The sequence below is a fragment of the Syngnathus acus genome, chromosome 10 (assembly GCF_901709675.1).
Source record: "Syngnathus acus chromosome 10, fSynAcu1.2, whole genome shotgun sequence".
In the NCBI taxonomy this organism is placed as follows: domain Eukaryota; kingdom Metazoa; phylum Chordata; class Actinopteri; order Syngnathiformes; family Syngnathidae; genus Syngnathus; species Syngnathus acus.
Genome location: NC_051095.1, coordinates 1,797,713 through 1,823,639, shown reverse-complemented (window position 1 = coordinate 1,823,639; position 25,927 = coordinate 1,797,713). Strand labels below are relative to the sequence as shown.

The following is a 25,927-nucleotide window of genomic DNA, read 5'->3' as shown; positions in this document are numbered from 1 at the left end:
GGGTGGCTGTCCAGGGACGGTGGATGGTGCTCGGACAATGCTTTTACGCACGCCCGGTCCTACTCTACCGAGCTGCCTTTCAGCTCCGTGGATGGAAGTCGAGGGCCGGCGCTCAGCCGGCTGGCTGTCCGAGGACGGTGGATGGTGCTCGGACAATGCTTCTACGCACGCCCGGTCCTATCGTATGGAGCTCTCGTCCACTTCCGTGGCTGGACGTCCATGCCGCCACACGCCTGTAAGTTTGTTTTGTTAAATAAAGAGCCGTTTACCAAACCCACGTCTTTCCTTGAACTTTGTTAACGCTACAATATAGTTATATAGTAAATCTGTGGAATAACGACGAGGCTGGCGTCAGGGCGCACGCGCGGCGATGTTGACAAAGGACGAGGAATTTGATCGATGGATTTAATGATTTAGAGTGCACAGATGGTTTGATAACATTATTGCTTATATAATAGTTATTTGATATATAATTTATATATCGTTATATGGGCCTGTGGAATATTTTTAAGTGCAAAAGCCGTCAGCGGCGCGCACGCATTGTTGACAAAGGACGATTGATGGATTTAATGAATTGGAGTGACGCAGATGGTTTCGCGCTGCTGTCGTCACTTGAAATTCAAATTACAGTAATCCCTTGCTACATTGCGGTTCGTTTATCGCGGTTTCATTTTTTTTTTTTTTGAAATTTTTTTTTGAAATTTTTTGAAAAAAAAAAAACACATATAAGTCGCTCCTGAGTATAAGTCGCCCCCCCCACCCAAACTATGAAAAAAACCGCGACTTATAGTCCGAAAATTACGGTATATATATATATATATATATATATATATATATATATATATACAGGGACGTGCGGTCAGAAGAGGCTACGCCTCCCCTGCCATCATGATAAGGGGGAAAACAAAGTCAATAGTTTTTATTATAAAGTCATTTTCCTTTTAATTTGAATACTTTTGTATCATTTTGAACCAAAATCGCTGAATTTTTATAGTTGTTTTAAAACCGAAGACGGTTCGCTCGGAGGAGCCAACTTCCTGTCTAGCCTCCTCTGAGGATTGCGTAATCACACGGCTGCCTATGTTGACAGGCTATGCCGCTATGCAGTTAGACAGAACGTCATGTTAATTAAGATGAACAAAACGGCTTTGATAAGAGACCTTCACGGAGGCTACGAAAAAAGGTTCTCCAGCCTTAAGGCAGGGGGTGCTAGTGATCCCGGGATGCTTCAAGTTTTTGATTCCATGTGCTTTATTGAGTGTTTTTATGAGTGAAGACTGCTGATTTGAGATTTTAATTAAAATAGTTCAAATTAAATAATGAATAAGCCACGCTAGAGCAGCGTTCCCCAACCTTTTTTGTGACACGGTTAGGCGCTGGATAGTGTTGGCTCGTGAGTGAACGATTCGTTCAAAATAACTAATCTGTTCAGTGAACGAGACTGAACGAATCGCTTCCTAAAGTGATTCGGGTTTTTTTTCAGTTCATATGACTTTAAGTCGTGAATTGCATTTCCCGTTCACCAACTGAACGGATCTGTGAGTGAGTGAGTGAGTGAGTGAGTGAGTGAGTGAGTGAGTGAGTGAGTGAGTGAGTGAGTGAGTGAGTGAGTGAGTGAGTGAGTGAGTGAGTGAGTGAGCAGAGGCGTAGCCAAGCCGGGGCGAGCCGGGGCGGCGCCCCGGTTAGGACTCCCTGCGCCCCGGTTGAAAAAAATCGAGCTTTTTCGATTCTTCATTTTCATGCCGTTTTTTTCTTTCGGTCTTGCGCGAATGTGCTTGCGCTATTCTATGTGCGCGATGTTATCCATTCACCGTTTGCCTCCCGGACCCGGATGTTGTTTTAACGATCAGCGAACGGCGTGGGTGATGTTCGATTTTTTTTTCCTGTGGGCGTGCGCCCCTACTGGAAAAATTCCTGGCTACGCCTCTGTGAGTGAGTGAGTGATTTGCATTTCCAGTTCATCGCGAGAACGGATCAGTGAGGGAACGAATCCTGACTTTCCCGTTCGCGAACGAGTCAATGGGTGAACTGGCTTCCTTCCCGTGCATCAACGGATCAGTCAGTGCACGTGTTGCGTCTCCCTCCTGGCGTGAACTATGGAAGCCAGAATGTAGATTTACGAGTTGCCATGGAAAGGAAGAACCACTCACTAAAACACTTCTTTTATGCACGTTTACTCCAAGCTAACGGCTAACTTTATTGCGCCGTTATGCAACAACGGGGAGATTATGCTTCTCTTTGGGTAATCTTGATTTTATAACACTTATAGTAGTTTTTAAATAACGTGTATGCATATATATGCCTAAATATTGTTATCCAATATATCTACTGCAATTTCACATTAGATTGCTGGTTTGAAATTGACTTTTATTATTATTATTATTATTATTTTAATAAACATTTATGTTAAAAATTGTCTGGTGTTTTATTCCTTGTTTTTATATTCGCCAATTAAAACATAAGAATCAGACATTTGGTTAACTGCTTTATATGACAATCTTTATGTGTTTTACGTTATGTGAGTTGGTGTCCCCCAAATACGGCACAACGGATTTTTTTTTCAAGCTTTTATTCAAACACAAACATTCGGTATAATAACACCAACAACAATCCAACAAATACAAAATTAAAACATTAGTTGGCATAATGTGTGTCGGTTGGCATAGCAGCAACGCTATCTGTCACTCGTAAATCTTCGCGAACGAACCTGAAAATGGCGGTGTACCTAATAGAGTGTCCGAATGACGTCACAGATCAAACAGCCAATCAGAAAGTGGGGGTGAGGGCGGGTGTGGCACTTTTCACTTTCATTTAAGCTTTGACCATGATTTTTCCCTAATGAAGTGGCCTGTGATTAGGTACACCTGAAAATGGCGGTGTACCTAATAGAGTGTCCGAATGACGTCACAGATCAAACAGCCAATCAGAAAGTGGGGGTGAGGCCGGGTGTGGCACTTTTCACTTTCATTTAAGCTTTGACCATGATTTTTCCCTAATGAAGTGGCCTGTGATTAGGAACACCTGAAAATGGCGGTGTACCTAATGGGGTGTCCGAGTGATGTCACAGATCAAAGAGCCAATCAGAAAGTGGGGGTGAGGGCGGGTGTGGCACTTTTCACTTTCATTTAAGCTTTGACCATGATTTTTCCCTAATGAAGTGGCCTGTGATTAGGAACACCTGAAAATGGCGGTGTACCTAATAGAGTGTCCGAGTGATGTCACAGCTCAAACAGCCAATCAGAAAGTGGGGGTGAGGGCGGGTGTGGCACTTTTCACTTTCCGTGAAGCTTTGACCATTTTTCCCTAATGAAGTGGCCTGTGATTAGGAACACCTGAAAATGGCGGTGTACCTAATAGAGTGTCCGAGTGATGTCACAGCTCAAACAGCCAATCAGAAAGTGGGGGTGAGGGCGGGTGTGGCACTTTTCACTTAAACCAGGGGTGTCGACCTCCAGTCCTCGAGGGGCCGCGTTCCAATATGTATTCCAAGTTACCCTCGTTAAACGCACCTGCGTGAAAAGATTTTGGTCATTTTCACGTTCTGCAGGAGCTAAAACTTTTCACGCAGGTGCACTTAACGAGGGATCTTGGAAAACATGTTGGAATGCGGCCCCAAGGACTAGAGCTTGACACCTGTGACCTTTGACCATGATATTTCCTTAATAAAGAGGCCTGTTATTAGGTACACTGGAAAATGGCAGTGTACCTAATAGTGTCCGTTTGACGTCACAGATCAAACAGCCAATCAGAAAGTGGGGGTAAGGGCGGGTGTGGCACTTTTCACTTTCCGTGAAGCTCTGACCATGACTTTTGATAATTTGATTTATAAAAAAAAAAAAAAAAAGGATCAGTGTGTGTGCGGGGGGGGGGGGGGGACAATTCGTTGAACGATTCGTTTGAGCGAATCTTTTGAGTGAACTGATTCTAAAGATTCATTTCACTTAAAAGAACTGGAATGCACACCACTAGTGGTGGACAAATTTTACCGGGGGGGGGATGACGTCAGTGCCTCCGTCACTGAAAAAAAAATACACATATATTAATGATTATTTTCTTTCTAAGTTGTTCTAACTCATTTAAATGCATATTTTGATATAATTCATAAAATGCACCCTCCATTTTGCAGGCTTTAACAATTCTATGTTTGGGGCATCACAACAAACACCCACCAGTTGACTGTCTTTTGGCACACCATGACCACGGCCAAGGGGCTCTCGGGAAAACCTTGCTTAGGCCACCAAATTGCTCATGACACCACGGAAAGCCCACTTTAATTGTGTGGAAGGTATATGGTTTTATGGAGCAACTCGCAGGAGAATTCCGCCCAGAATATTGCCATAATAGTTGAGGTTCCACCAAGACTCGAATTTGAAACACTGGATTCAAAGTCCAGAGTGCTAACCATTACACCATTGAATCCTCACTTCTATGGCTTGGAAGGTATATGTGTAGGTGCTTGTTGAGTATTTTGCCAGCCTCTGATGTCAAGAGTCTCAAATACCTGTTTGTTCAGACTTATCAAACAGTCCCAGCCAGGGGTGCATGAGTGTCGTTGCGTGTCGTTTGAGATGTCCGTTGTTGAGCAAGGAAAACAAAGCTGTGGAGTAACGGTTGGTTCTTTATTGGCAGGATCTTGGGTTGTTTCATGTGCGGCCAGGACACGAGGCATGGAAGCAGATGAAACAACAACGCCATCTCCAGGTCAGAAGGTTTTATTCTCCCCGGAAAAGGCGGCAAAGCGTCACCTGACCGTTTGGTATCTAGGTGTATTGGAAAGTCACCGCCCTGTGTGTGTGTGTGTGTGTGTGTATTGTGTCCTTTTGATTAAGCAGTCATGTTTATATAAGATAATAAGGGGATTTACACATATATGAAGATGAAAAAGTTTGTCTCAGCTAAGAGAATATGAACACATTGCTGTTTCTCCCACTTCAGTGTTCAAAATATTTCACTCAACCAAATCCATTGAGAGTTCATTGAAAAAAATTGCCTTTTGTTTTTAAATTTAGCACCCAAAAAAAATGGTGGTAGGGATGAACTGAAGAGTGGAGTTGCCACGGTTTGAATCAGTCGAAAAATGTAGAAAAAAAGACCCTGAATCGTAATCAATTGCTTTTATTTTGAAATGTTTACAACGACAGTGAAAACCAAAATTTTTCTGACAGAAGTGAGGGATTAAAACACTGCAATCAGTAATAAAAAATGTAAGAAGTGGATATAAATCGACATAATATACAGTGAATTGTAGATGCGGTAACGTAGCGTAGAAATAACGACAGTGAAAACCAGCATTTTTCTGACAGCAGCGATCGAGTCGAAAATTGCAATCTGTAATCAAAAATGCAAGAACTGGATATAAATTGACAGTGAATTGTAGATGCGGTAAGAGACCATAGAAAATGATGGAAAATACTGGAAAATACTTCCAGAGACATTTCTACAGTCGCAGACATCATTGGCAGTAACATAGCTCTCTAGTGATTCAAAATTCATTATTTGTAATCATACATTCTATAGAAGCTTTTCTTTCAAACAAAAAGCTGTCAAGTCCGGGCTCGCTTTTTAAAGGCGATGAGGACAAGACAACACGACACGAATAAAAACAAACTCATGAACGATAGCAATAACCGACTTTGGACTTTCATTGCAGCCTCGAGACTATTCTCGTCTCTCCCGTTCTTACGATCGGGCTCTTTGAAAGCACTGGAATTTCTGGACAATGTGTTTTGCTCTTTGAGTCAGTAACTTTACGAAAAGGCAGTCAAAGTTAAGTCAAGCGCGCAAAAAAAGAGAAAAGGACAAACCAAGTAGAGTCGAGTGTAAGTGAACATAGCACGCTCGTTCACATTGCATCTGGACACGACATCTAGTTGGCTGATAACAGCTAAGCTAAATGCTAAAAACACTTATGATAAGATAAGTTCTCTCTCCAGGCCTTCGGATATGTTGTCGGCCTTAGCTAGTGATATTTTTTGTCTTTTTGTGTTTTTTTTGGTTTTGTTACAATAGTGATACTATTTCTTTGGAGCAGAGTAGGAAGGGCATTCAATCTTTGTCTTCGATGATGACTTTCTTGCATTGTCAATTTTCTCCATGGGCTCTTGGGCCGTTGGGAACTGACACAGCCAGGCGGACTCTACGGCGCCACCTGTGGCTCCGGTGAGGCAATTGGAAAATGCGCTGTGGGCATTTTGCACATGAAGCTGTTGACTTGGGAGCAGGACATTGGCTTCCATCTTCCAGTCTGAAAGAAAACAATCCATTTCAGTGGAGCGCAAAGCTCTTCTTCTTCCTAATGCTCATTTCAGGACGCACCTGCCGTAACACAGCCACGCAGTGTTGGTCAAGGCCGACGCGCTGGACGGGTTCTCCCGCGGCCCAGTGGGTGAAGGTCACCTCGTGGCGGTCCGACCACACCAACGTGCCGGGAAGCGCCAGGTCGTTCAGTCCGGTCCACATGTCGCTGGTTTCTGATGGGAGGGAACAGAGCTCTCATCCGGTTCTCAGATGTTGACGGGGACTGTTAATTAACGGTCGGGATGCGCACCAAGGTGGGAGACATTTTTCACTGACGCCTGCTCCATCTCGCTGCGGATGGACACCAGTTCGGCACCGAAACCACGACACACCTGTTGCGCATCAGCCCAGTTCTTTTCCTCGTCAAACGTTTTGTAGCAGAACCCGGCAAACTCCTCCCAGTCAGGCGCCGCGCATCTGGGCTCTGCAGGCGAGACCCCGTGTGAGTTGTAGTCGTCATGACAGTTAGCGTGAGATAAACAAATGGTTTTTGAACTCACCCCCGTCCGCAAACGTGTGAGACACACCCAGCGGGTCGTTCAAACTGCAAATAGTAAAGCGATAATTAGCCGGTGGCTCTTCATGGGACTTTTCCGTGAAGGTCGGCCACTCACTGTCTGGAGGTGATCCCGTTCCCGGTGGAGCCCGTGTAGACTTGCTGTTTGGGAGCTCTCATCACAATACAATCTCCTCCGATGTCGTTCCGGATGACGCCGGCGTGAATGGCGGCCGCGCAGATGTGCGAGTCCTGCATTTACACAAAGTTGCAGTCACAGACGAGACGTCGACCGGTGGGTGGGCTCAGGCAATCCCCTACCTCCGAGTAGACCAATGTTCCAGCGGCAAAGTGTTCCTCTTTGCCACACCTGGGCGGACAGTAGAACCTGCAGAAGACACACATGTTGTGAAATTGACAACAGGCGGTCATGAAACATTCTGTCAGGCGTGACTCACGTCATCGAATCGGTGAAGCGGACGCTGTTGAACTTTCTGGCGCAGGTCGTCTCATCTGTCGGACAAAAGGCGAGAGTTCGTGGCATATTTTGCGGTTGTTGTTTTGGGCAACCAAAGCGGCCGCGGATTTCACCTTCATGTGCGCATCCCAAGATGTCAAAGCGGAGGCCAAATTCTGGACGATTCTCCAGCGGCAGGATGCGGACGTACTGAGCGAACGCGGGCGTCTCAAGCAAATGAGTCCCACCGCCGATGAACTAGAAATCGAATGTTTCCTTGTTTGTTGTGACAAGATGGGAGGATGAGGTCGCGGTCGACTCCATTGGCTCACCTTCCCGTCCGGGTGTTTGGTCCACTTCTTCCTATCAACGCTCAGTCTCATCTCAAGTGGGATGTTCCAGGAGCGAATATCGGTGCTATTGCAGCCCTGGGTCACGATCGCAGTCACCTTTCTCGTGTAGCTGAGGTTCACCAGGATCCAGCTGCCGAGGACTGGAGGGGGGCGGACAAAAGAACGCTCAGGAGGAGACCAAAGTGCCAAGCGGTCAATTTTCTACGCACCATTTTTTGACGGCTTCCAGCAGGACTCCCCGGTGAGGCGGGCTTTATCTGGGGTGGCGTCTTCCATTGAGGAGGAGGCTTTGAAGGAAGAGTCTGCGACGCTGCCGTCGGAGATGCCCAGACTGTCGAGACACACTGAGGACAGCCAAAAGTCATTTGAATTCGGAACGGATGCGTCAAATAAAAATCTGGCCATGGAGCCCCTTGGCATGGAACCCTAACCCTAACCCTAACCCTTGCATTGTTTTTCTGGGAATTTGAGGAGTCCTAGATTCAGCGCAGAGCGGAAGATCGCGAGACGGGAATCCCACCTTTCTGTTCACAGCTATAGACCATCTGCAGATATTTGGAGGGGGCAGGGCAGGACTTGTCCTCCAAAACCTCAATGTGGCATTTTTGCTGGCTGTTGCACATTTTCCTGTAGCGAGGGACGATGCCTTCCACTGAGCAGGTGGTCTCTGCAAGTTACAACACATTGGTGAGTATGAGCATTGATGCACTGGAATGAGGAACCAAACGAGCATCTGAACGGTTTGTAAGCATTGCTTCATTTTCATGAAGTTTCGTAGCAGGTCAAAGTTGTTTGGAGACTTTCAGGAGAAAACCAAGCGAAAAGCGTCCAATGAGTCTTCAGAGGTAGGCGGACAAATGCCTTCATTGGCAAATGGTGGATTCTCAGCTCTTACCGTTTTCCAATGAGTCGTCGTCGTCGAATGAGTAGTCGTTGAATGAGTCGCCGTCCTCCTGGCAAACGTCGTCACTCCGCCGACCGTAAAAGGCGGACTGGATGCTGATGCGGCTTTGCTTCTGACCCTCAGCCTCACACACGAGGTCAGCAGAATGCTTGTTGCAGACAAGGATCTCCTTAAAGCCTGCCAAAGCATCGTCGTGTCATTTTATGTCTCGCGTCCCTTGAAGCCAACGTTCAAGGAGACTTACCGTCATGAGGCCGTGGCGCTTTTGCCGTGTTTCCTGCAAGACAAAAGCCATAGGAGCGAGTCGGCACGTTGTGAGGATCGGCTGAGCGTTCCCGCGTCTTACCTCGTTTCTTGCACACGTAGCCTCTCTTCTTCCGGCAATTGTCAAACTTCCAGCGCCCGTTGCTTGTGAGTAAGGAAAGACAAGACGCACTAGAGAGGTCACCGGGATCACCTGGAAGGAGACGACAGATACTCAGCTCCATTCCTCCGCAACATCGCAGACAAACATCGATTGGGTTTTTGAGCCACCTCCGTCCATGACGACGTAACCCAACGGGGATCCGTCAGTCCACCCGCTGCCGTCTTTCGTGATGTTGTTGCTGACGCCCAACCACAGAGAGGGAGCGCTCGGCAGTAAAGTGTACAGACCTTTGGAGGTAAATGGTCAAATGTGGAACAAGAGATTGAAACAGTGCACGTTGGGGGAATTCAACAGCCCTGATCGTGACCAGACAGACGGACAGCCTACTTTGTATAAATGCCTGTTCTTGTGAGTCGGTGATGCTGAGCAGGTCTCCTCCGCGGCGGAGGCAGTCGTCTCGCGCCTCCGTCCAGGCCTTGGCGTGCCAGCGTTGGATCAGGTAGCAGAAGTCGGAGGAGGGTCGGTCCTGCCACCAGCCGCACTTTGCACTCCGGCCTGCAAGCGAGAGTGGAGTCACTTGAGGGCAAACGGGCGACGAGAGAACACACGTGGACTGGCGGGTGGGACGCCCACCTGGCGGCGGAGGAAGAAGAAAGTCTTGGACCTTGGCTGCAAGGAAAAGAGAGGACACATTAGCACTCTTAGCTTTGCCTTAAAATGTAAAGTGCTTTCCAAATGAAATTTATTTATTTATTTATTTATCTATTTTTATTTATTTATTTATTTATTTATTAATTTTCATGATTAATTTATTTATTATTGTCGTTATTATATTTATTATTATTATCATTATTATTGAGAGGTGCAAAGTAAGTGGCCGTCATTTGCTGACCTTTTTTACAGATGAATGGCCGAGCATTGGTGCAGGGCCGGTCCTCAAGTTGTCCAGTCTGCGACAAGGCAGCGCAGTCTCCCCGTCCGGCCGGCCTGTTTGGGACCCACGTGATGTTGCCCTGCGGACGACACGCCAGACGTGACTTTGGCGCGTTTGGTCTCGCTCGCCACCACCGCATTTGCTCCAAAATGATGAGTCCTTTTTTCCTTCCACTAATCAACACTTTCCCACAGTATGACTTAAATTCATTGGACAATTTCCATCCACTTAAATCATAACTTGAGTTTCAGACTCAATTTTATATTCTCAGAAATGAGCGACTTGGCTTTTGTCCTCACTTGGACTTTTTGCCCTCTGATATGACACCTTCCTTCTGGGCCAGTGACAACTTTTGCAGACTGCTCTAAACGTTTGGCTTACTGTAGGTGTTGCGTCGCTCCACTCAAAGTTGCCCTTGTTCTTCTTGAGTCCCACCCAAGATTGGAATCCTCCTACATATGGCGCGTGAGCTTGAGGAAATCACAAAAAGCGAGAAGAGCATTCAAACGTGTCAGACGTTGGGAAACGCTGGGGCGATAGCTGGCATCGGTAGTTTGACCCGGGCGCTCACCAGCCAAGAATTTGCCCTCGTCCCATGAGAGGACACTGGCCAGGTGACCTTTCCATATTCCGCAGAATGTCTCGGCCCCCTCCCAAGTTCGCATCACCCCCTCAAAGTGATAGCAGGAGCCCTTGTACAGGAAGTCGCCAGTGTCGCAATAGGAAGCTGAAGCCGGCAAGAAACATGGATTACAAAACCAGAAGGGGACCCTGCAGGTGTGAAAAGAAAGAAGCGTCGCTGCTACTCACTCTCCACTCGATGGTAGCCCAATCCGTAGTCTTTGTATGAACACAGCCGACCCACCGGGCAGTCTGCAAGAGGACGACGTGATTGCATTTTTTCCTCCTATCACCGCCAACAATACAACGGTCGTGCACACTTACCATCGGGCGACCTCTCGCACATGTACGGTAAGGAGGATCCGCACGATCCATGTCTCCACTTGCCAGGCTGACTGCTGTCGTGCACACCTTGGTTGACGTAGGCGCAGGAACCAACGCTGGCACTGTCGGGAGAAGTGGGAGGAAATGAGACACACATCTGACAAACGGTCCAAATCGGAGGCTTTTCCCATCTTTCTCGGCAAAAGAGAATTTTACGTCAATACACGTGCTCACCCAAATTTCGCAAATCTCGCCATGTGCCCTGACGGACAATGAAAGGACGCAAAGAGGTGACCTTCTTACCTCCCGTCTTGACGCGAGTCCCTGTTGGTGTAGGTCGGCGTCACACCGGTGTCGGACCAAGTCAGCAGTTTTTCTCCTGCTTCGGAAAACTGACACCAGGCCTCGTCGCAGTTCTGCAGAGTCCAAAGCCGCTGTCAATGGCGTAGCAATAGCCAGCCAACGGCCGTTAGCACTTTGGTCTCACCAGATTGGAGAGTCCGATCCAGAAGGGCTTGTCGCCCATTTGCTTCTTCACAAAGCTTTCCTCGTAAGACGAGGTGATGGAGACAAGGTTGCCGCCCTCCCAGATGCAGTCGTAACGGGCCCCCAGCCACCCGTTGGTTTTCTCCATCTTCTTGTAGCACTTGGAGCGGTGAGAACTCCATCCGTTGACTGTGTCACATGGTGACTGACGATCGGCTAATACTGATGAAACAGCAAAATTGTCTTGGTCACTTTTCAGCTTTTTGTGAAAAACACAAATTCAGCAAACAGACAAGAATGCAGTCGGCCGAATTCAGCTTTTGCCAACGTGATCAATTCGCGAATGGACGAGTCACCCATGGTATAGTCACCATTGCATAACCCTCAATAGCTTACAGCCTCAATTCTTTACGCTAGGAAAATAACAAAAGAAGACAAGCATCGTCATGCCATTTTTGTCTCCCGTCGTTGGAAGTCACTGTTCAAGGAGACGTACCGTCATGAGGCTGCTGCGGCGGTTTTGGAATGTTTCCTGCAAGACAAAAGCCAAAGTAGCGAGTCAGCACGTTGTGAGAATCAGCCAAGCGTCGCCGCGTCTTACCTCGTTTCTTGCAGATGTAGCCTCCCTTCTTCCGGCAATCGTCAAACTTCCAGCGGCCGTTGCTCGTGAGCAAGGAAAGACAGGACGCACCAGAGAGGTCACCGGGGTCATCTGGAAGGAGACGACAGATGCTCAGCTCCATTTCTCGCAGACAAACATCGATTGGGTTTTTGAAGCCACCTCTGTCCATGACGATGTAAACGAACGGAGATCCGTCAATCCACTTGCTGCCGTCTTTGGTGACGTTGTTGTCGACGCCCAACCACAGAGAGGGAGCGCTCGGCAGAAAAGTGTGCAGACCTTTGGAGGTAAATGGTCAAATGTGTAGCAAGAGTTTGAAACAGTCCACGTTGGGGGAATTCAACAGCTCTGATTGCGACCGGACAGACAGCCTACTCTGTATGAAGGTCTGTTCTATTGAGTCGGCGATGCTGAGAAGGTCTCCTCCGCGGCGAAGGCAGTCGTCTCGCGCCTCCTCCCAAGTCTTGGTGGGCTTGCGTTGAATCAGGTAGCAGAAGTCGGAGGAGGGTCGCTCCAGCCACCAGCCGCACTTTGCACTCCAGCCTGCAAGCGAGAGTCGAGTCACTTGAGGGCAAACGGGCGACGAGAGAACACACGTGGACTGGCGGGTGGGACGCCCACCTGGCGGCGGAGGAAGAAGAAAGTCTCGGACCTTGGCTGCAAGGAAAAGAGAGGACACATTAGCACTCTTAGCTTTGCCTTAAAATGTAAAATGCTTTTCAAATGAAATTTATTTATTTATTTATTTATTTATTTATTTATTTATTTATTTATTTATTTATTTATTTATTTATTTTTTTATTTTCATGATTAATTTATTTATTATTGTCGTTATTATATTTATTATTATTATCATTATTATTGAGAGGTGCAAAGTAAGTGGCCGTCATTTGCTGACCTTTTTTACAGATGAATGGCCGAGCATTGGTGCAGGGCCGGTCCTCAAGTTGTCCAGTCTGCGACAAGGCAGCGCAGTCTCCACGTCCGGCCGGCCTGTTTGGGACCCACGTGATGTTGCCCTGCGGACGACACGCCAGACGTGACTTTGGCGCGTTTGGTCTCGCTCGCCACCACCGCATTTGCTCCAAAATGATGAGTCCTTTTTTCCTTCCACTAATCAACACTTTCCCACAGTATGACTTAAATTCATTGGACAATTTCCATCCACTTAAATCATAACTTGAGTTTCAGACTCAATTTTATATTCTAAGAAATGAGCGACTTGGCTTTTGAACTCACTTGGACTTTTTGCCCTCTGATATGACACCTTCCTTCTGGGCCAGTGACAACTTTTGCAGACTGCTCTAAACGTTTGGCTTACTGTGGGTGTTGCGTCGCTCCACTCAAAGTTGCCCTTGTTCTTCTTGAGTCCCACCCAAGATTGGAATCCTCCTACATATGGCGCGTGAGCTGGAGGAAATCACAAAAAGCGAGAAGAGCATTCAAACGTGTCAGACGTTGGGAAACGTTGGGGGGGGGGTGAGAGCTGGCATCGGCAGTTTGACCCTGGCGCTCACCAGCCAAGAATTTGCCCTCGTCCCATGAGAGGACACTGGCCAGGTGACCTTTCCATATTCCGCAGAATGTCTCGGCCCCCTCCCAAGTTCGCATCACCCCCTCAAAGTGATAGCAGGAGCCCTTGTACAGGAAGTCGCCAGTGTCGCAATAGGAAGCTGAAGCCGGCAAGAAACATGGATTACAAAACCAGAAGGGGACCCTGCAGGTGTGAAAAGAAAGAAGCGTCGCTGCTACTCACTCTCCACTCGATGGTAGCCCAATCCGTAGTCTTTGTATGAACACAGCCGACCCACCGGGCAGTCTGCAAGAGGACGACGTGATTGCATTTTTTCCTCCTATCACCGCCAACAATACAACGGTCGTGCACACTTACCGTCGGGCGACCTCTCGCACATGTACGGCAAGGAGGATCCGCACGATCCATGTCTCCACTTGCCAGGCTGACTGCTGTCGTGCACACCTTGGTTGACGTAGGCGCAGGAACCAACGCTGGCACTGTCGGGAGAAGTGGGAGGAAATGAGACACACATCTGACAAACGGTCCAAATCGGAGGCTTTTCCCATCTTTCTCGGCAAAAGAGAATTTTACGTCAATACACGTGCTCACCCAAATTTCGCAAATCTCGCCATGTGCCCTGACGGACAATGAAAGGACGCAAAGAGGTGACCTTCTTACCTTCCGTCTTGACGCGAGTCCCTGTTGGTGTAGGTCGGCGTCACACCGGTGTCGGACCAAGTCAGCAGTTTTTCTCCTGCTTCGGAAAACTGACACCAGGCCTCGTCGCAGTTCTGCAGAGTCCAAAGCCGCTGTCAATGGCGTAGCAATAGCCAGCCAACGGCCGCTAGCACTTTGGTCTTACCAGATTGGAGAGTCCGATCCAGAAGGGCTTGTCGCCCATTTGCCTCTTCACGAAGTCTTCCTGGTCCTTGGAGGTGATGGAAACAAGGTCGCCGCCCTCCCAGAGGCAGTCGTAACGGGCCCCCAGCCACCCGTTGGTTTTCTCCATCTTCTTGTAGCACTTGGAGCGGTGAGAACTCCATCCGTTGACTGTGTCACATGGTGACTGACGATCGGCTAATACTGATGAAACAGCAAAATTGTCTTGGTCAATTTTCAGCTTTTTGTGAAAAACACAAATTCAGCAAACAGACAAGAATGCAGTCGGCCGAATTCAGCTTTTGCCAACGTGATCAATTCGCGAATGGACGAGTCACCCATGGTATAGTCACCATTGCATAACCCTCAATAGCTTACAGCCTCAATTCTTTACGCTAGGAAAATAACAAAAGAAGACAAGCATCGTCATGCCATTTTTGTCTCCCGTCGTTGGAAGTCACTGTTCAAGGAGACGTACCGTCATGAGGCTGCTGCGGCGGTTTTGGAATGTTTCCTGCAAGACAAAAGCCAAAGTAGCGAGTCAGCACGTTGTGAGAATCAGCCAAGCGTCGCCGCGTCTTACCTCGTTTCTTGCAGATGTAGCCTCCCTTCTTCCGGCAATCGTCAAACTTCCAGCGGCCGTTGCTCGTGAGCAAGGAAAGACAGGACGCACCAGTGAGGTCACCGGGGTCATCTGGAAGGAGACGACAGATGCTCAGCTCCATTTCTCGCAGACAAACATCGATTGGGTTTTTGAAGCCACCTCTGTCCATGACGATGTAAACGAACGGAGATCCGTCAATCCACTTGCTGCCGTCTTTGGTGACGTTGTTGTCGACGCCCAACCACAGAGAGGGAGCGCTCGGCAGAAAAGTGTGCAGACCTTTGGAGGTAAATGGTCAAATGTGTAGCAAGAGTTTGAAACAGTCCACGTTGGGGGAATTCAACAGCTCTGATTGCGACCGGACAGACAGCCTACTCTGTATGAAGGTCTGTTCTATTGAGTCGGCGATGCTGAGAAGGTCTCCTCCGCGGCGAAGGCAGTCGTCTCGCGCCTCCTCCCAAGTCTTGGTGGGCTTGCGTTGAATCAGGTAGCAGAAGTCGGAGGAGGATCGCTCCAGCCACCAGCCGCACTTTGCACTCCAGCCTGCAAGCGAGAGTCGAGTCACTTGAGGGCAAACGGGCGACGAGAGACCACCGCACGTCGGGACGCCTACCTGCCGGCGGAGGAAGAAGAAAGTCTTGGACCTTGGCTGCAAGGAAGGAAAAGAGTGGACACATTAGCACTCTTCGATTTGCCTTACAATGTAAAGTGCATTATATATCAAAGGTATGATTATGATGATGAGAGAGCAGATGGAAGTGCAAAGTGAGTGGTCGTCATTTGCTGACCTTCTTTACAGATGAATGGCTGAATATTGGTGCAGGGCCGGTCCTCAAGTTTTCCAGTCTGCGACAAGGCAGCGCAGTCTCCACGTCCGGCCGGCCTGTTTGGGACCCACGTGATGTTGCCCTGCGGACGACACGCCAGACGTGACTTTGGTGCGTTTGGTCTCGCTCGCCACCACCGCATTAGCTCCAAAATGATGAGTCCTCTCTCCTCCCACTAATCAACACTTTCCCACAGTACTTGAATTCATTGGACAATTTCCATCCACCTTAATCACAACTTGAGTTTCAGACTCAATTTTATATTCTCAGAAATGAGCGACTTTGCACTTTAACCATATATGATTTATTTAATCACTTCATTCGAATTTATTCTCAATTTCACAACTTTGTCCTTGTTAATGCCCCATTAGATTAACACCTTCAATGTTTATCTCTTCTTGGAACATGACGGGCATTCTTGCCAAAGTCGAACTTTTGACTACTTTTGTAGGCCGCTCTAAACGTTTGGCTTACTGTAGGTGTTGCGTCGCTCCACTCAAAGTTGCCCTTGTTCTTCTTGAGTCCCACCCAAGATTGCAATCCTCCTACATATGGCACGTGAGCTGGAGGAAATCACAAAAAGCGAGAAGAGCATTCAGACGTGTCAGACGTTGAGAAACGCTGGGGCGATAGCTGGCATCGGTAGTTTGACCCTGGCGCTCACCAGCCAAGAATTTGCCCTCGTCCCATGAGAGGACGCTGGCCAGGTGACCTTTCGACTCTTGGCAGAACTTCTCGGCATACTTCCAAGTGCGCTCCATCCTCCCAAAGTGATAGCAAGAGCCCTTGTACAGGAAGTCGCCAGGGTCGCAGTAGGAAGCTGAAGCCGGCAAGAAACATGGATTACAAAACCCCAAGGGGACGCTGCAGGTGTGAAAAGAAAGAAGAAGCGTCGCTGCCACTCACTCTCCACTCGATGGTAGCCCAATCCGTAGTCTTTGTAGGAACACAGCTGTCCCTCCGGGCAGTCTGCAGGAGGACGACGTGATTGCATTTTTTCCTCCTTTCAGCGTCAACATCGACACGGACACTTACCGTCGGGCGACCGCTTGCACATGTACGCCAGTGAGGATCCGCACGAGCCATGTCTCCACTTGCCGGGCTGACTGGAGGAGTGCACACCTTGGTTGACGTACGCGCAGGACTGAAGGTTGGAGCTGTAGAGATAAGTCATAAAAAAAAACATACACACCGAGTTTTCCCTTCTTTCTCTGTGCCCCGCCTGACAATGAAAGAACGCAAAGAGGTGACCTTCTTACCTTCCGTCTTGACGCGAGTCCCTGTTGGCGTAGGCCGGGGTCACACCGGTGTCGGACCAAGTCAGCTTCTTTTCTCCCTCTTCAAAAAACTGACACCAGTCCTTGTTGCAGTCCTGCGGAAACCAATCCCGGTTGTCAGTCAACTACCGGTAGCGAGCCAACAGCAGCCTGCGCTTGCGTCTCACCAGATTGGAGAGTCCGATCCAAAAGGGCTTGTCGCCCATTTGCTTCTTCACAAAGCTTTCCTCGTAGAACGAGGAGATGGAGACCAGGTCGCCGCCCTCCCAGAGGCAGTCCTGACGAGCCCCCAGCCAACCGTTTTGCGTCTCCACCTTCTTGTAGCAGTTGGAGCCGTAAGGATTCCATCCGTTTTTGGCGTCACATGATGCCTTGGGATCGATTAATGCTGATAAAACAGCAAAGTTAGTTGCCTTGGTCATTTTTCGAAGTTTGGTGAAAAGCAGAAATTCAGCAAACAGGTAACAATGCAGTCGGTCGACCCAATTCAGTTTTTGCCAAATTGCGTCGCCTGCTTGACTGGCAATCCACAACTGACAAGTCTTTAGAAGGACACGGGCATTGAAGGCTATTAACCTGAAAGAATACAGTCACGAGAGATAAACAAGGCCAGTTTCAAGATGCTGAATGATCTCAAAGAACCAACTCGGGCTGCCACAAATGATTATTTAGCTCATGGGCTAGTCACTCATGGTATAGCAACTATTGAACGGCGAGCAGCTGATCTTGCACAACCTTCATTCGCTTACAACCTGAATTCTTTACGCTAGGAAAATAAGAAAAGAAGACAAGCGTCGTCATGTCATTTTTGTCTCCCGTCGTTTGAAGTCACCGTTCAAGGAGACGTACCGTCATGAGGCTGCTGCGGCGGTTTTGGAATGTTTCCTGCCAGACAAAAGCAAAAGAAGCGAGTCAGCACGTTGTGAGAATCGGCCGGGCGTCGCCGCGTCTTACCTCGTTTCTTGCACATGTAGCCTCCCTTCTTCCGGCAATCGTCAAACCTCCAGCGGCCGTTGCTTGTGAGCAGGGAAAGACAGGACGCACCAGAGGGGTCACCGGGGTCATCTGGAAGGAGACGACAGATGCTCAGCTCCATTCCTCGCAGACAAACATTGATTGGGTTTTCGAGCCACCTCTGTCCATGACGACGTAACCCAACGGGGATCCGTCAGTCCACCCGCTGCCGTCTTTCGTGATGTTGTGGTTGATACCCAACCACAGAGAGGGAGCGCTCAGCAGAAAAGTGTACAGACCTTTGGAGGTAAATGGTCAAACAGTCCACGTTGAGGGAATTCAACGGCTCTGACCGGACAGACAAGCAGACAGACAGACAGACATACAGACAGACAGACAGACAGACAGACAGACAGACAGACAGACAGACAGACAGACAGACAGACAGACAGACAGACAGACAGACAGCCTACTTTGTATGAAGGCCTGTTCATGTGAGTCGGTGATACTGAGCAGGTCGCCTCCGTGGCGAAGGCAGTCGTCTCGCGCCTCCTTCCAGGCCTTGGTTGGCCTGTGTTGGATCAGGTAGCAGAAGTCGGAGGAGGGTCGGTCCCGCCACCAGCCGCACTTTGCACTCCGGCCTGCAAGCGAGAGTCGAGTCACTTGAGGGCAAACGGGCGACGAAAGAACACACGTCGACTGGCGGGTGGGACGCCCACCTGGCGGCGGAGGAAGAAGAAAGTCTTGGACCTTGGCTGCAAGGAAGGAAAAGAGAGGACACATTAGCACTCTTCAATTTGCCTTAAAATGTAAAGTGCATTATATATCAAAGGTATGATTATGATGATGAGAGAGCACGTGGTCATCATCACTTGCTGACCTTTTTTACAGATGAATGGCAGAATATCGGTGCAGGGCCAGTCCTCAAGTTTTCCAGTCAGCGACAAGGCAGCGCAGTCACCCCGTCCGGCCGGCCTGTGTGGGACCCACTCGATCTTGCCCTGCGGACGACACACCCGATCAATATTTTCTCACACTAGATGTATCCATTTGTCTTCTTTCTGAGCCGCATTGTTGTCCATTTACAACTGTCTGCCAGTTAAAGCACAATTGGAGTTTCACACTCAAACTTTCCTAACTTTGTTTTCTCCTAATTCAGTCAAACTTTGTCTTTCGTCCTGACTTGGAACTTTTGCCACCCGATGTGACACCTTCATTCTGGGCCAGTGACAACTTTTGCAGACGGCTCCAAACGTTTGGCTTACTGCAGGTGTTGCGTCGCGCCACTCAAACATTCTGTCGTGTTTCTTGAGTCCCACCCAGGATTGCAATCCTCCTTTGTAGGGCATGTGACCTTGAGGAAATCAGAAAACGCAACTGAGCACAAGACGAGCATCCAAACTTGACAGATGTTGTGAAGTGCTGTGAGACGATTGCCGGCATCGGCGGTTTGTTTTGAAGCTCACCAGCCAAGAATTGGCCTTCGTCCAGTAAGTGGAGGCTGGCCAGGTGACCTTTCGATTCTCGGCAGAACTTCTCGGCGTCCTCCCAAGTTCGTTTCTTCTCCCAAAAGTGATAGCAAGAGCCCTTGTACAGGAAGTCGCCAGGGTCGCAGAAGGAAGCTGAAGCTGCCGAGAAACACGGATTACAAAACCACAAGGGGACGCTGCAGGTGTGAAAAGAAAGAAGAGGCGTCACTGCCACTCACTCTCCACTCGATTGTAGCCCAATCCGTAGTCTTTGTAGGAACACAGCCGTCCCTCCGGGCAGTCTGCAGGAGGACGACGCGATTGCATTTTTTCCTCCTTTCAGCGTCAACATGACAATGGGGGTTCAGACTTACCGTCGGGCGCCCGCTTGCACATGTACGGCAAGGAGGATCCGCACGAGCCATGTCTCCACTTGCCGGGCTGACTGGAGGAGTGCACACCTTGGTTGACGTACGCGCAGGAACCAACGCTGGCACTATCGGGAGAAGACACACACATGAAAAATTTGGAGGCTTTTCCTTGCTTTTTCCTTGACACGTGTGCTCTCTCAAATTTTGCAAACGGGTTCCATAATCTCGCTGCGTGTCCCTCATGGACGCAAAAAGGTGACATGAGCTCCTTACCTTCCGTCTTGACCTGAGTGCCAGTTGACGTAGTTCAGCGTCACAGCGGTGTTAGACCAAGTCAGCCTCTTTTGTCCCGCTTCAAAGAACTGACACCAGGTCTTGTTGCAGTTCTGGAGAGTTCAAACCCGTCCGTCGTCAGTGGCGTAACAACAGCGAGCCAACAGACGCTTGCTTGCGCTTGCGTCTCACCAGATTGGAGAGTCCGATCCAGAAGGGCTTGTCGCCCATTTGCTCCGTCACAAAGCTTTCCTCGTAGGGCGAGGTGATGGAGACCAGGTCGCCGCCCTCCCAGACGCAGTCGTAGCGAGCCCCCAGCCAACCGTTGGTGGTCTCCATCTTCTTGTAGCAGTTGGAGCCGAGGCGTTGCCACCCTTTGTTTGTTTCACATGTCTGAACGACTGAGGACAGACGGACACATTTTGGGATTATTCTGACGTCACAGCGCCACGTTTTTTGCATTCTTCAGCCAAATTAAGATGTGCGACAAACAAGGGGACCACGCCTGCATCAACACTGACATCAGACAAAAAACACGCGTTGGGGAGAATGGACCGAGCACCTTGTCTTACCTCGTCTCTTGCAGACGTAGCCGCGCTTCTTCTCGCAATCGCCGACTTCCCGGCCGCCCTCGCCACCGAGTAAGGAGTTGCAGCGTCGGCCGGAGGGGTCGCCGGGGTTACCTGGAAGGAGACGGCGGACGCTCAGCGCTCCTCCACGGAAATGGACATTTTCCGGCCAGGTTTTAGACCCACCCACCTGCGGCGGCCAACTGGACGGAATTGGGTGAGGATTGGGCCGACTGCTCGCTGCCGTCTTCAACCGTGGTGTCGTTGGTGTCCAACCACAAAGAGGAAGCGTTTGGCAGAAGACCTTCGGGTCAAAGGTAAACACGGTTGAAACATCTCACAGGTGCATGTGCGAAACGCTTAACCGTAATGAAGTGCGGATGACGTCTGGCTCGTGTCCTTGTCGCTGGGGGCCACAAGCTTTTCTTTGGAATGAAAGAAACTTGGCAAAAATGCATGTCGTCTTTCATCAAGCACATTACGCGGTGGACAGCCTACCTTGGATGAAGGCGTGTTCCTGCGAGTCGGCGAAGCCGAGCAGGTTGCCGCTGAGGCGGGCGCACTTGTCTCGCGCCTCCTTCCAGGTCTTGGTGGCCTTGGAGTTGATCAGGTAGCAGAAGTCGTTGGCGGGGTTTTCCTGCCACCAGCCGCACTTTGGGCTCTTGCCTGCAAGCGAGACTCGGGTCACTTGAGGGCAAATGGTATTTTGCATGTGGGCTGCAGGGTGGGACGCCCGCCCACCTGATGCTGATGTCGGCGTCAGAAGAAGCGGAAGAAATTCTCTGGCCTTGCCTGCAAGGATGTGAGAGGGATCAAACATGAGAGAGCGCCAAGAAGACAAAGGGCAAAGGAGAGGTCGTGACTTTCGGACCTTTTTGACAGATGGATGGATGAAGGGTATCGCATTGGGTCAGGTGAGCGTTACCATCAAATGCCAATATGGAGCACTCAGATGATCTGTATGAATTATTCCACGGGACACCATCCTGCGGGAGGAGGACACAGTGGGCGTGACTTGAGTGTGTTAGTTGTTGCAGTTGTTCCGATAGCCTCCCAGCAAATTCCTTCAAAGTCACTTTATTGATTCAAATCTCTCCAATTCATTTCATAACCTCTTTCTCACAATCAGAATTGTTGCCATATTCAGATTGAAACGTTACAATGAACAAATGTTTCCCTTGAAAATGAAAGGTGCACTTTGATTCGATTGCTCACCGTTTGAATCCTCATCAAATGAAAAAACACATTTGTCTTGCAACACCACTCAAGGCAAGTCCAATTCAAATCAAACCATTTGACAGGCAGAGCGAGCGAGCATGCTTGTCCGATTTGTCCTCCTAATTCAAAACAACTTTGTTCTGCTAAAATCACACTTTTTAACATGACGGCTTCATTCTGGCCAATTGACAACTTTTTGGACCTCGATCTGTTGCGCACAGGTAGGTCACTTACTGGAGATGATGTGTCGCTCCACTCAAAGTTGCCATTGTTCTTCTTGAGTCCCAGCCAAGCCAACCATCCTTGTCCATCTCGTCGCACGTGAGCTTGGGGAGAGCGGAACAAACACTTGTTGTGAAACATTGCGGGTCGATTGCTGGCCTGCTCATTTTGCCTTGGCGCTCGCTCACCAAACAAAAATTGTCCGACAACCAGTGAGTGGAGGCTGGCCAGGTGACCTCCCTTGTTCTTGCAGAAACCCTCAGCCTCTTGCCAGGTTTTACGGGTCCCCTCAAAATGGTAACAAGAGTCCTTGTACAGGAACTCGCCAGAGTCGCAGAAGGAAGCTGAAAACCAAAAGAACCTCGTTAGAAAAGCACAAGGAGACGCTGCGGGTGGAGAAAGAAGAAGCGTCGCTGCCACTCACTCTCAACTCGATTGTAACGGTAACCCAAGTCTTTGTAGGAACACGGCCATCCGTCCGGGCAGTCTGCAGGAGGACGACGTGATTGCAATTTTCCTCCTTTCAGCATCAACATCCCAAGATGAGACAGACTCACCGTCGGGCGACCACTTGCACATGTATGCCAAGGAGGATTGGCACGAGCCATGTCTCCACTTTCCAGGCTGATTGGAGAGGTCCACACCTTGGTTGACGTAGGCGCAGGAAGCAACGTTGGAGCTGGCGCGGAAAAGTGGGGGGAAATGAGACACACGACAAGCCAAATTGGAGTTGATTTTCCTCTTTTCGGATCAAAAGAAAACAAAAGCTGTTTTTGAACCTGCTCACACATTTTTGGAAAGGGTTCCAAAATGCTCCTGTGCATCTTGCCGGACACAGAACGCAAAAAGGTGACCTTCTTACCTTCCCTTTTGACGCGAGTCCCAGTTGGTGTAGTTCGGCGTCATACTGGTGCTGGACCAAGTCAGCTTCTTTTCTCCCACATCCAAAAAATGACACCAGTCCTCTTCGCAGTTCTGCCGAAACCAATTCCGGTTGTCAGTCAACTACCGGTAGCTAGCCAACAGCCGCTAGCTAGCACTTTGGTCTTACCAGATTGGAGAGCCCGATCCAGAAGGGCTGGTCGCCCATCTGCCGCTTCACAAAGTCTTCCTCGTCCGTGGAGGTGATGGAAACAAGGTCGCCGCCCTCCCAGAGGCAGTCGTGACGAGCCCCCAGCCAACCGTTGGTTGTCTCCATCTTCTTGTAACAGCGGGAGCCGTGAAGAGTCCATCCGTTGTCTGTGTCACATGTCTTGATTGTTCCTGATGAAACAGCAATGTCGCCTTGGTCATTTTTCAGCGTTTGGTGAAAAACACAAATTGAGCAGACAGACAAGACGGAAGTCGGCCGAATTCACTTTTTGCCAAATTGCGTCACTTGCATGACTGACTTGGGCATTAAAGGCCAATTAGCTTGAGAGCATAAACATGGCTTTCTTTTTTTTTCATGAGATGATCATCAAACATTTTTAAGATGCTGAATAATTTCAGGGACTGTTGCGATGTCTAAAAAGCGAGGAAATTGAGTCCACTTGTTACATTGTGACCTTTGGACAGAGAAAAGTTTGTTTTTTTACTCAAGTACTGCCCACGTCAAAAAGGTCCACATCCGACTTTTTTTATTTTTATTTTTATTTTCATCTATCGCCAAAAGACACGTTTGCATTCTATGCAAAGGAAGACGTCTTGACGAGTCACGCCTCTTTTTTTAACACAGGTGCCGAACAATTCAAGTGTACTGTTTTTTCTGGTAGTTACAAAAAAAAAAGATTTCATGCCCAGTTACAAGGATTTTTTTTCAAATTGCGTCACCTGCATGACTGACAATAATATGAAATAAACAAACTAAAATGATATATTCACCCAAAAAATCAACAAGACACATTTTTGTCACGAGATAACAGTTTCAAGAAGCTGAATGAGTTCAAGGACTGTTGCACATGTCGAAAAACGGAGTAAATTCAGTCCACTTCGCTTATTTCCAAGACAGGATGTGAGGACAAAATCGGAGTTTGCCTTTCCAACAAAGTGATACACCGTTTTGTCCTCACTGGGGCTCTTTTACTCCCCAAACATATTTGATACATGTCTATGTTGAGGACTTGCTGTACATCATCCTCCCTGTGATATTGGGGTTCTCGCATGTTCATATTTAACAATTACAATCATTTTCTTCTGCTCTGTCACTTCAGTTAAGGAATCATTTTAAGATCCGTTTCCTCGCAAACCTCTTTCTCTCGAGTTGCCGTGCGCATTTGGGCGAGGGAGGGGGGAGTGGGGTTGGAATGCGACATTGTGTCTCGCAATCAATGTCAGCTTGTTAAAATGGCATAAAAACAGGTAAAAAAGACTCTTTGCACTCACAACACAAAGTTTACGTGCACAAGAGCAAGCGCTGTTACATCCATTTGAAAAGAACTCCATTTGGGTCCAAAAAGTGGACCGAATTTGGGTTGAAAATCAAGCCAAACTCTTTTGCGCAGAACAGTCCATTTTGTACAAAAACTCCTCAAATGCCAAAACGCCCCATAGTTGAGACCAATTCACCCAGCTTCCTAAGTCGGTCCAATTTTGAACCCGGCGGCGGATCCGCACTGCCATCCGAACCACACACGTTCTTCTAAAGTTATCATTAAGTTGTACATTTTGGTCGATGTACTCACCGTCTGCGCAGCTGTACAACATCCATACAACGCAAGACAGAAGAACCAGCGCCAGGCGCGCGGCCGGCGGGGTCATCATGGCCTCGAGGCGATTGAACGCAGAAATCTCGGTGTGGTGCAAGCACTCGTTCCGCTCGAAACAAGGACAGCCGCCCGCTCAACAGGCGCTCGCTCGCTCGCTCACTCGCTCGGCTGCGGCTGCGGCTGCTGCTGCTCGGCCCCCACCTTCGCGAGTAACGCACCGTTGGAAGAGCGCGTTCCCGCGGAGACGCTCTGTACGTGTGCGCGTCTTTGAGCGATGGAACGCGATATCATTTCGGCCACCTTTGTCCAGACTTTGGACACCACTGATTTTATTCGCTATGGGAAAGGGGGGACGCAAGCAAAAAAGGGGGACAACCTTTGGGGTCACTTCAACGTACGTTTTAAAGTGAAGCCAAGTCATGTGTAAAAGTTTTTTTTTAATTTTTTTTTTAATTTTTTTTTACTCGACATCAGTCAAAGTGGAATCAGCTCATGACAACGTCGACTGACTGAAAGATCAAAAACATTGGCTCACTCAATCAGCCGACCTTTTCTCATCACATCAGGGGCGGTTGCTTGCGAAAAAAGGCAAATGAGCAGGTTGTCACGTAGCAGGAAGGATGGCTTCCTAAAAGGCACCGGCGGTTTTTAGCCAAGGGGTTGGGGTGTCCAGTGGCGTGCTGGGACCATTTTCCAGCCCGGGCGTTTCAAATCCAACCGGCCCAATGGCAGGCGCACAGAATAGTGGAATACCGCCGCGTCACTTGACTCCACTATATTTAAGCGCTGACCAAGGGTGACTATAACAGAAAATAAAAGAGGATACAACATTAAAATATAGAACAAATAGGCTACTGTAGCAGTTGAATTATGTTTTATGTTCAAGATTTTCTATTCGCCACGTTTGAGCGTGCCAAACAAGGAATTTGACTTCGGTACATCACAGCCTGGGTGGTATCGCCCAACTTGAGACACCGGGAAGAGAACTGCGATGCAAAATGGGTGTTGTACTTCCTAATATGGTGACATTGAAAATGCATTGAATTAAAAGCTAGATTAAAATTTCATTAATTTGTAGCCGATCAAATGATGGCCCCCACCGGCCCCACATGGGAGCGGCCCTCGTCTCTCCCGATTAGCCAGCATGCTATTGGGGGTGTCTCAGGATCCCCCCACCCCAAAAAAAATTATTTATTATTG

The 25,927-nt window shown here is 48.7% G+C and overlaps 2 protein-coding genes across 2 annotated transcripts; both read right to left on the bottom strand.

Moving 5' to 3' along the window:
* Positions 1-6,249: 6,249 nt before the first annotated feature.
* Positions 6,250-13,011, bottom strand: LOC119129643. The gene is made up of 18 exons (XM_037262997.1): positions 12,994-13,011; positions 12,760-12,880; positions 12,483-12,518; positions 12,237-12,404; positions 12,021-12,140; positions 11,841-11,951; positions 11,736-11,771; positions 8,499-8,684; positions 8,124-8,270; positions 7,813-7,947; positions 7,583-7,743; positions 7,385-7,508; positions 7,252-7,306; positions 7,115-7,181; positions 6,912-7,045; positions 6,798-6,841; positions 6,548-6,721; positions 6,250-6,470 (listed from the first exon to the last, which is right to left on the bottom strand). The coding sequence occupies exons 1-18, from the start codon at positions 13,009-13,011 to the stop codon at positions 6,265-6,267; spliced, it is 2,043 nt and encodes a 680-aa protein (XP_037118892.1). The 3' UTR covers positions 6,250-6,264.
* Positions 13,012-13,609: 598 nt separating this feature from the next.
* Positions 13,610-24,779, bottom strand: LOC119129642 (lymphocyte antigen 75-like). The gene is made up of 40 exons (XM_037262996.1): positions 24,704-24,779; positions 23,092-23,303; positions 22,903-23,015; positions 22,598-22,719; positions 22,465-22,527; positions 22,229-22,384; positions 22,053-22,144; positions 21,583-21,586; positions 21,342-21,392; positions 21,099-21,266; positions 20,791-20,904; positions 20,604-20,714; positions 20,224-20,432; positions 20,032-20,144; positions 19,762-19,883; positions 19,627-19,689; positions 19,385-19,546; positions 19,184-19,272; positions 18,799-18,919; positions 18,638-18,673; positions 18,392-18,559; positions 18,098-18,217; positions 17,919-18,029; positions 17,814-17,849; positions 17,132-17,352; positions 16,947-17,059; positions 16,723-16,844; positions 16,594-16,656; positions 16,352-16,507; positions 16,162-16,250; positions 15,649-15,769; positions 15,474-15,509; positions 15,236-15,403; positions 15,020-15,139; positions 14,840-14,950; positions 14,735-14,770; positions 14,240-14,460; positions 14,056-14,168; positions 13,753-13,874; positions 13,610-13,680 (listed from the first exon to the last, which is right to left on the bottom strand). The coding sequence occupies exons 1-40, from the start codon at positions 24,777-24,779 to the stop codon at positions 13,610-13,612; spliced, it is 4,515 nt and encodes a 1,504-aa protein (XP_037118891.1).
* Positions 24,780-25,927: the final 1,148 nt, after the last annotated feature.

Coding starts and splice junctions, on each gene's coding strand:
- LOC119129642 (XM_037262996.1), bottom strand. CDS start 24,779: ATGACCCCGCCGGCCGCGCGCCTGGCGCTGGTTCTTCTGTCTTGCGTT. Junction 22,720..22,902: donor GACTCGCGTCAAAAGGGAAG/GTAAGAAGGTCA, acceptor TTTCCGCGCCAG/CTCCAACGTTGCTTCCTGCG. Junction 13,875..14,055: donor GACTCGCGTCAAGACGGAAG/GTAAGAAGGTCA, acceptor TTCTCCCGACAG/TGCCAGCGTTGGTTCCTGCG.
- LOC119129643 (XM_037262997.1), bottom strand. Junction 11,952..12,020: donor TTACATCGTCATGGACAGAG/GTGGCTTCAAAA, acceptor GTCTCCTTCCAG/ATGACCCCGGTGACCTCTCT. Junction 11,772..11,840: donor CTACATCTGCAAGAAACGAG/GTAAGACGCGGC, acceptor TTTGTCTTGCAG/GAAACATTCCAAAACCGCCG.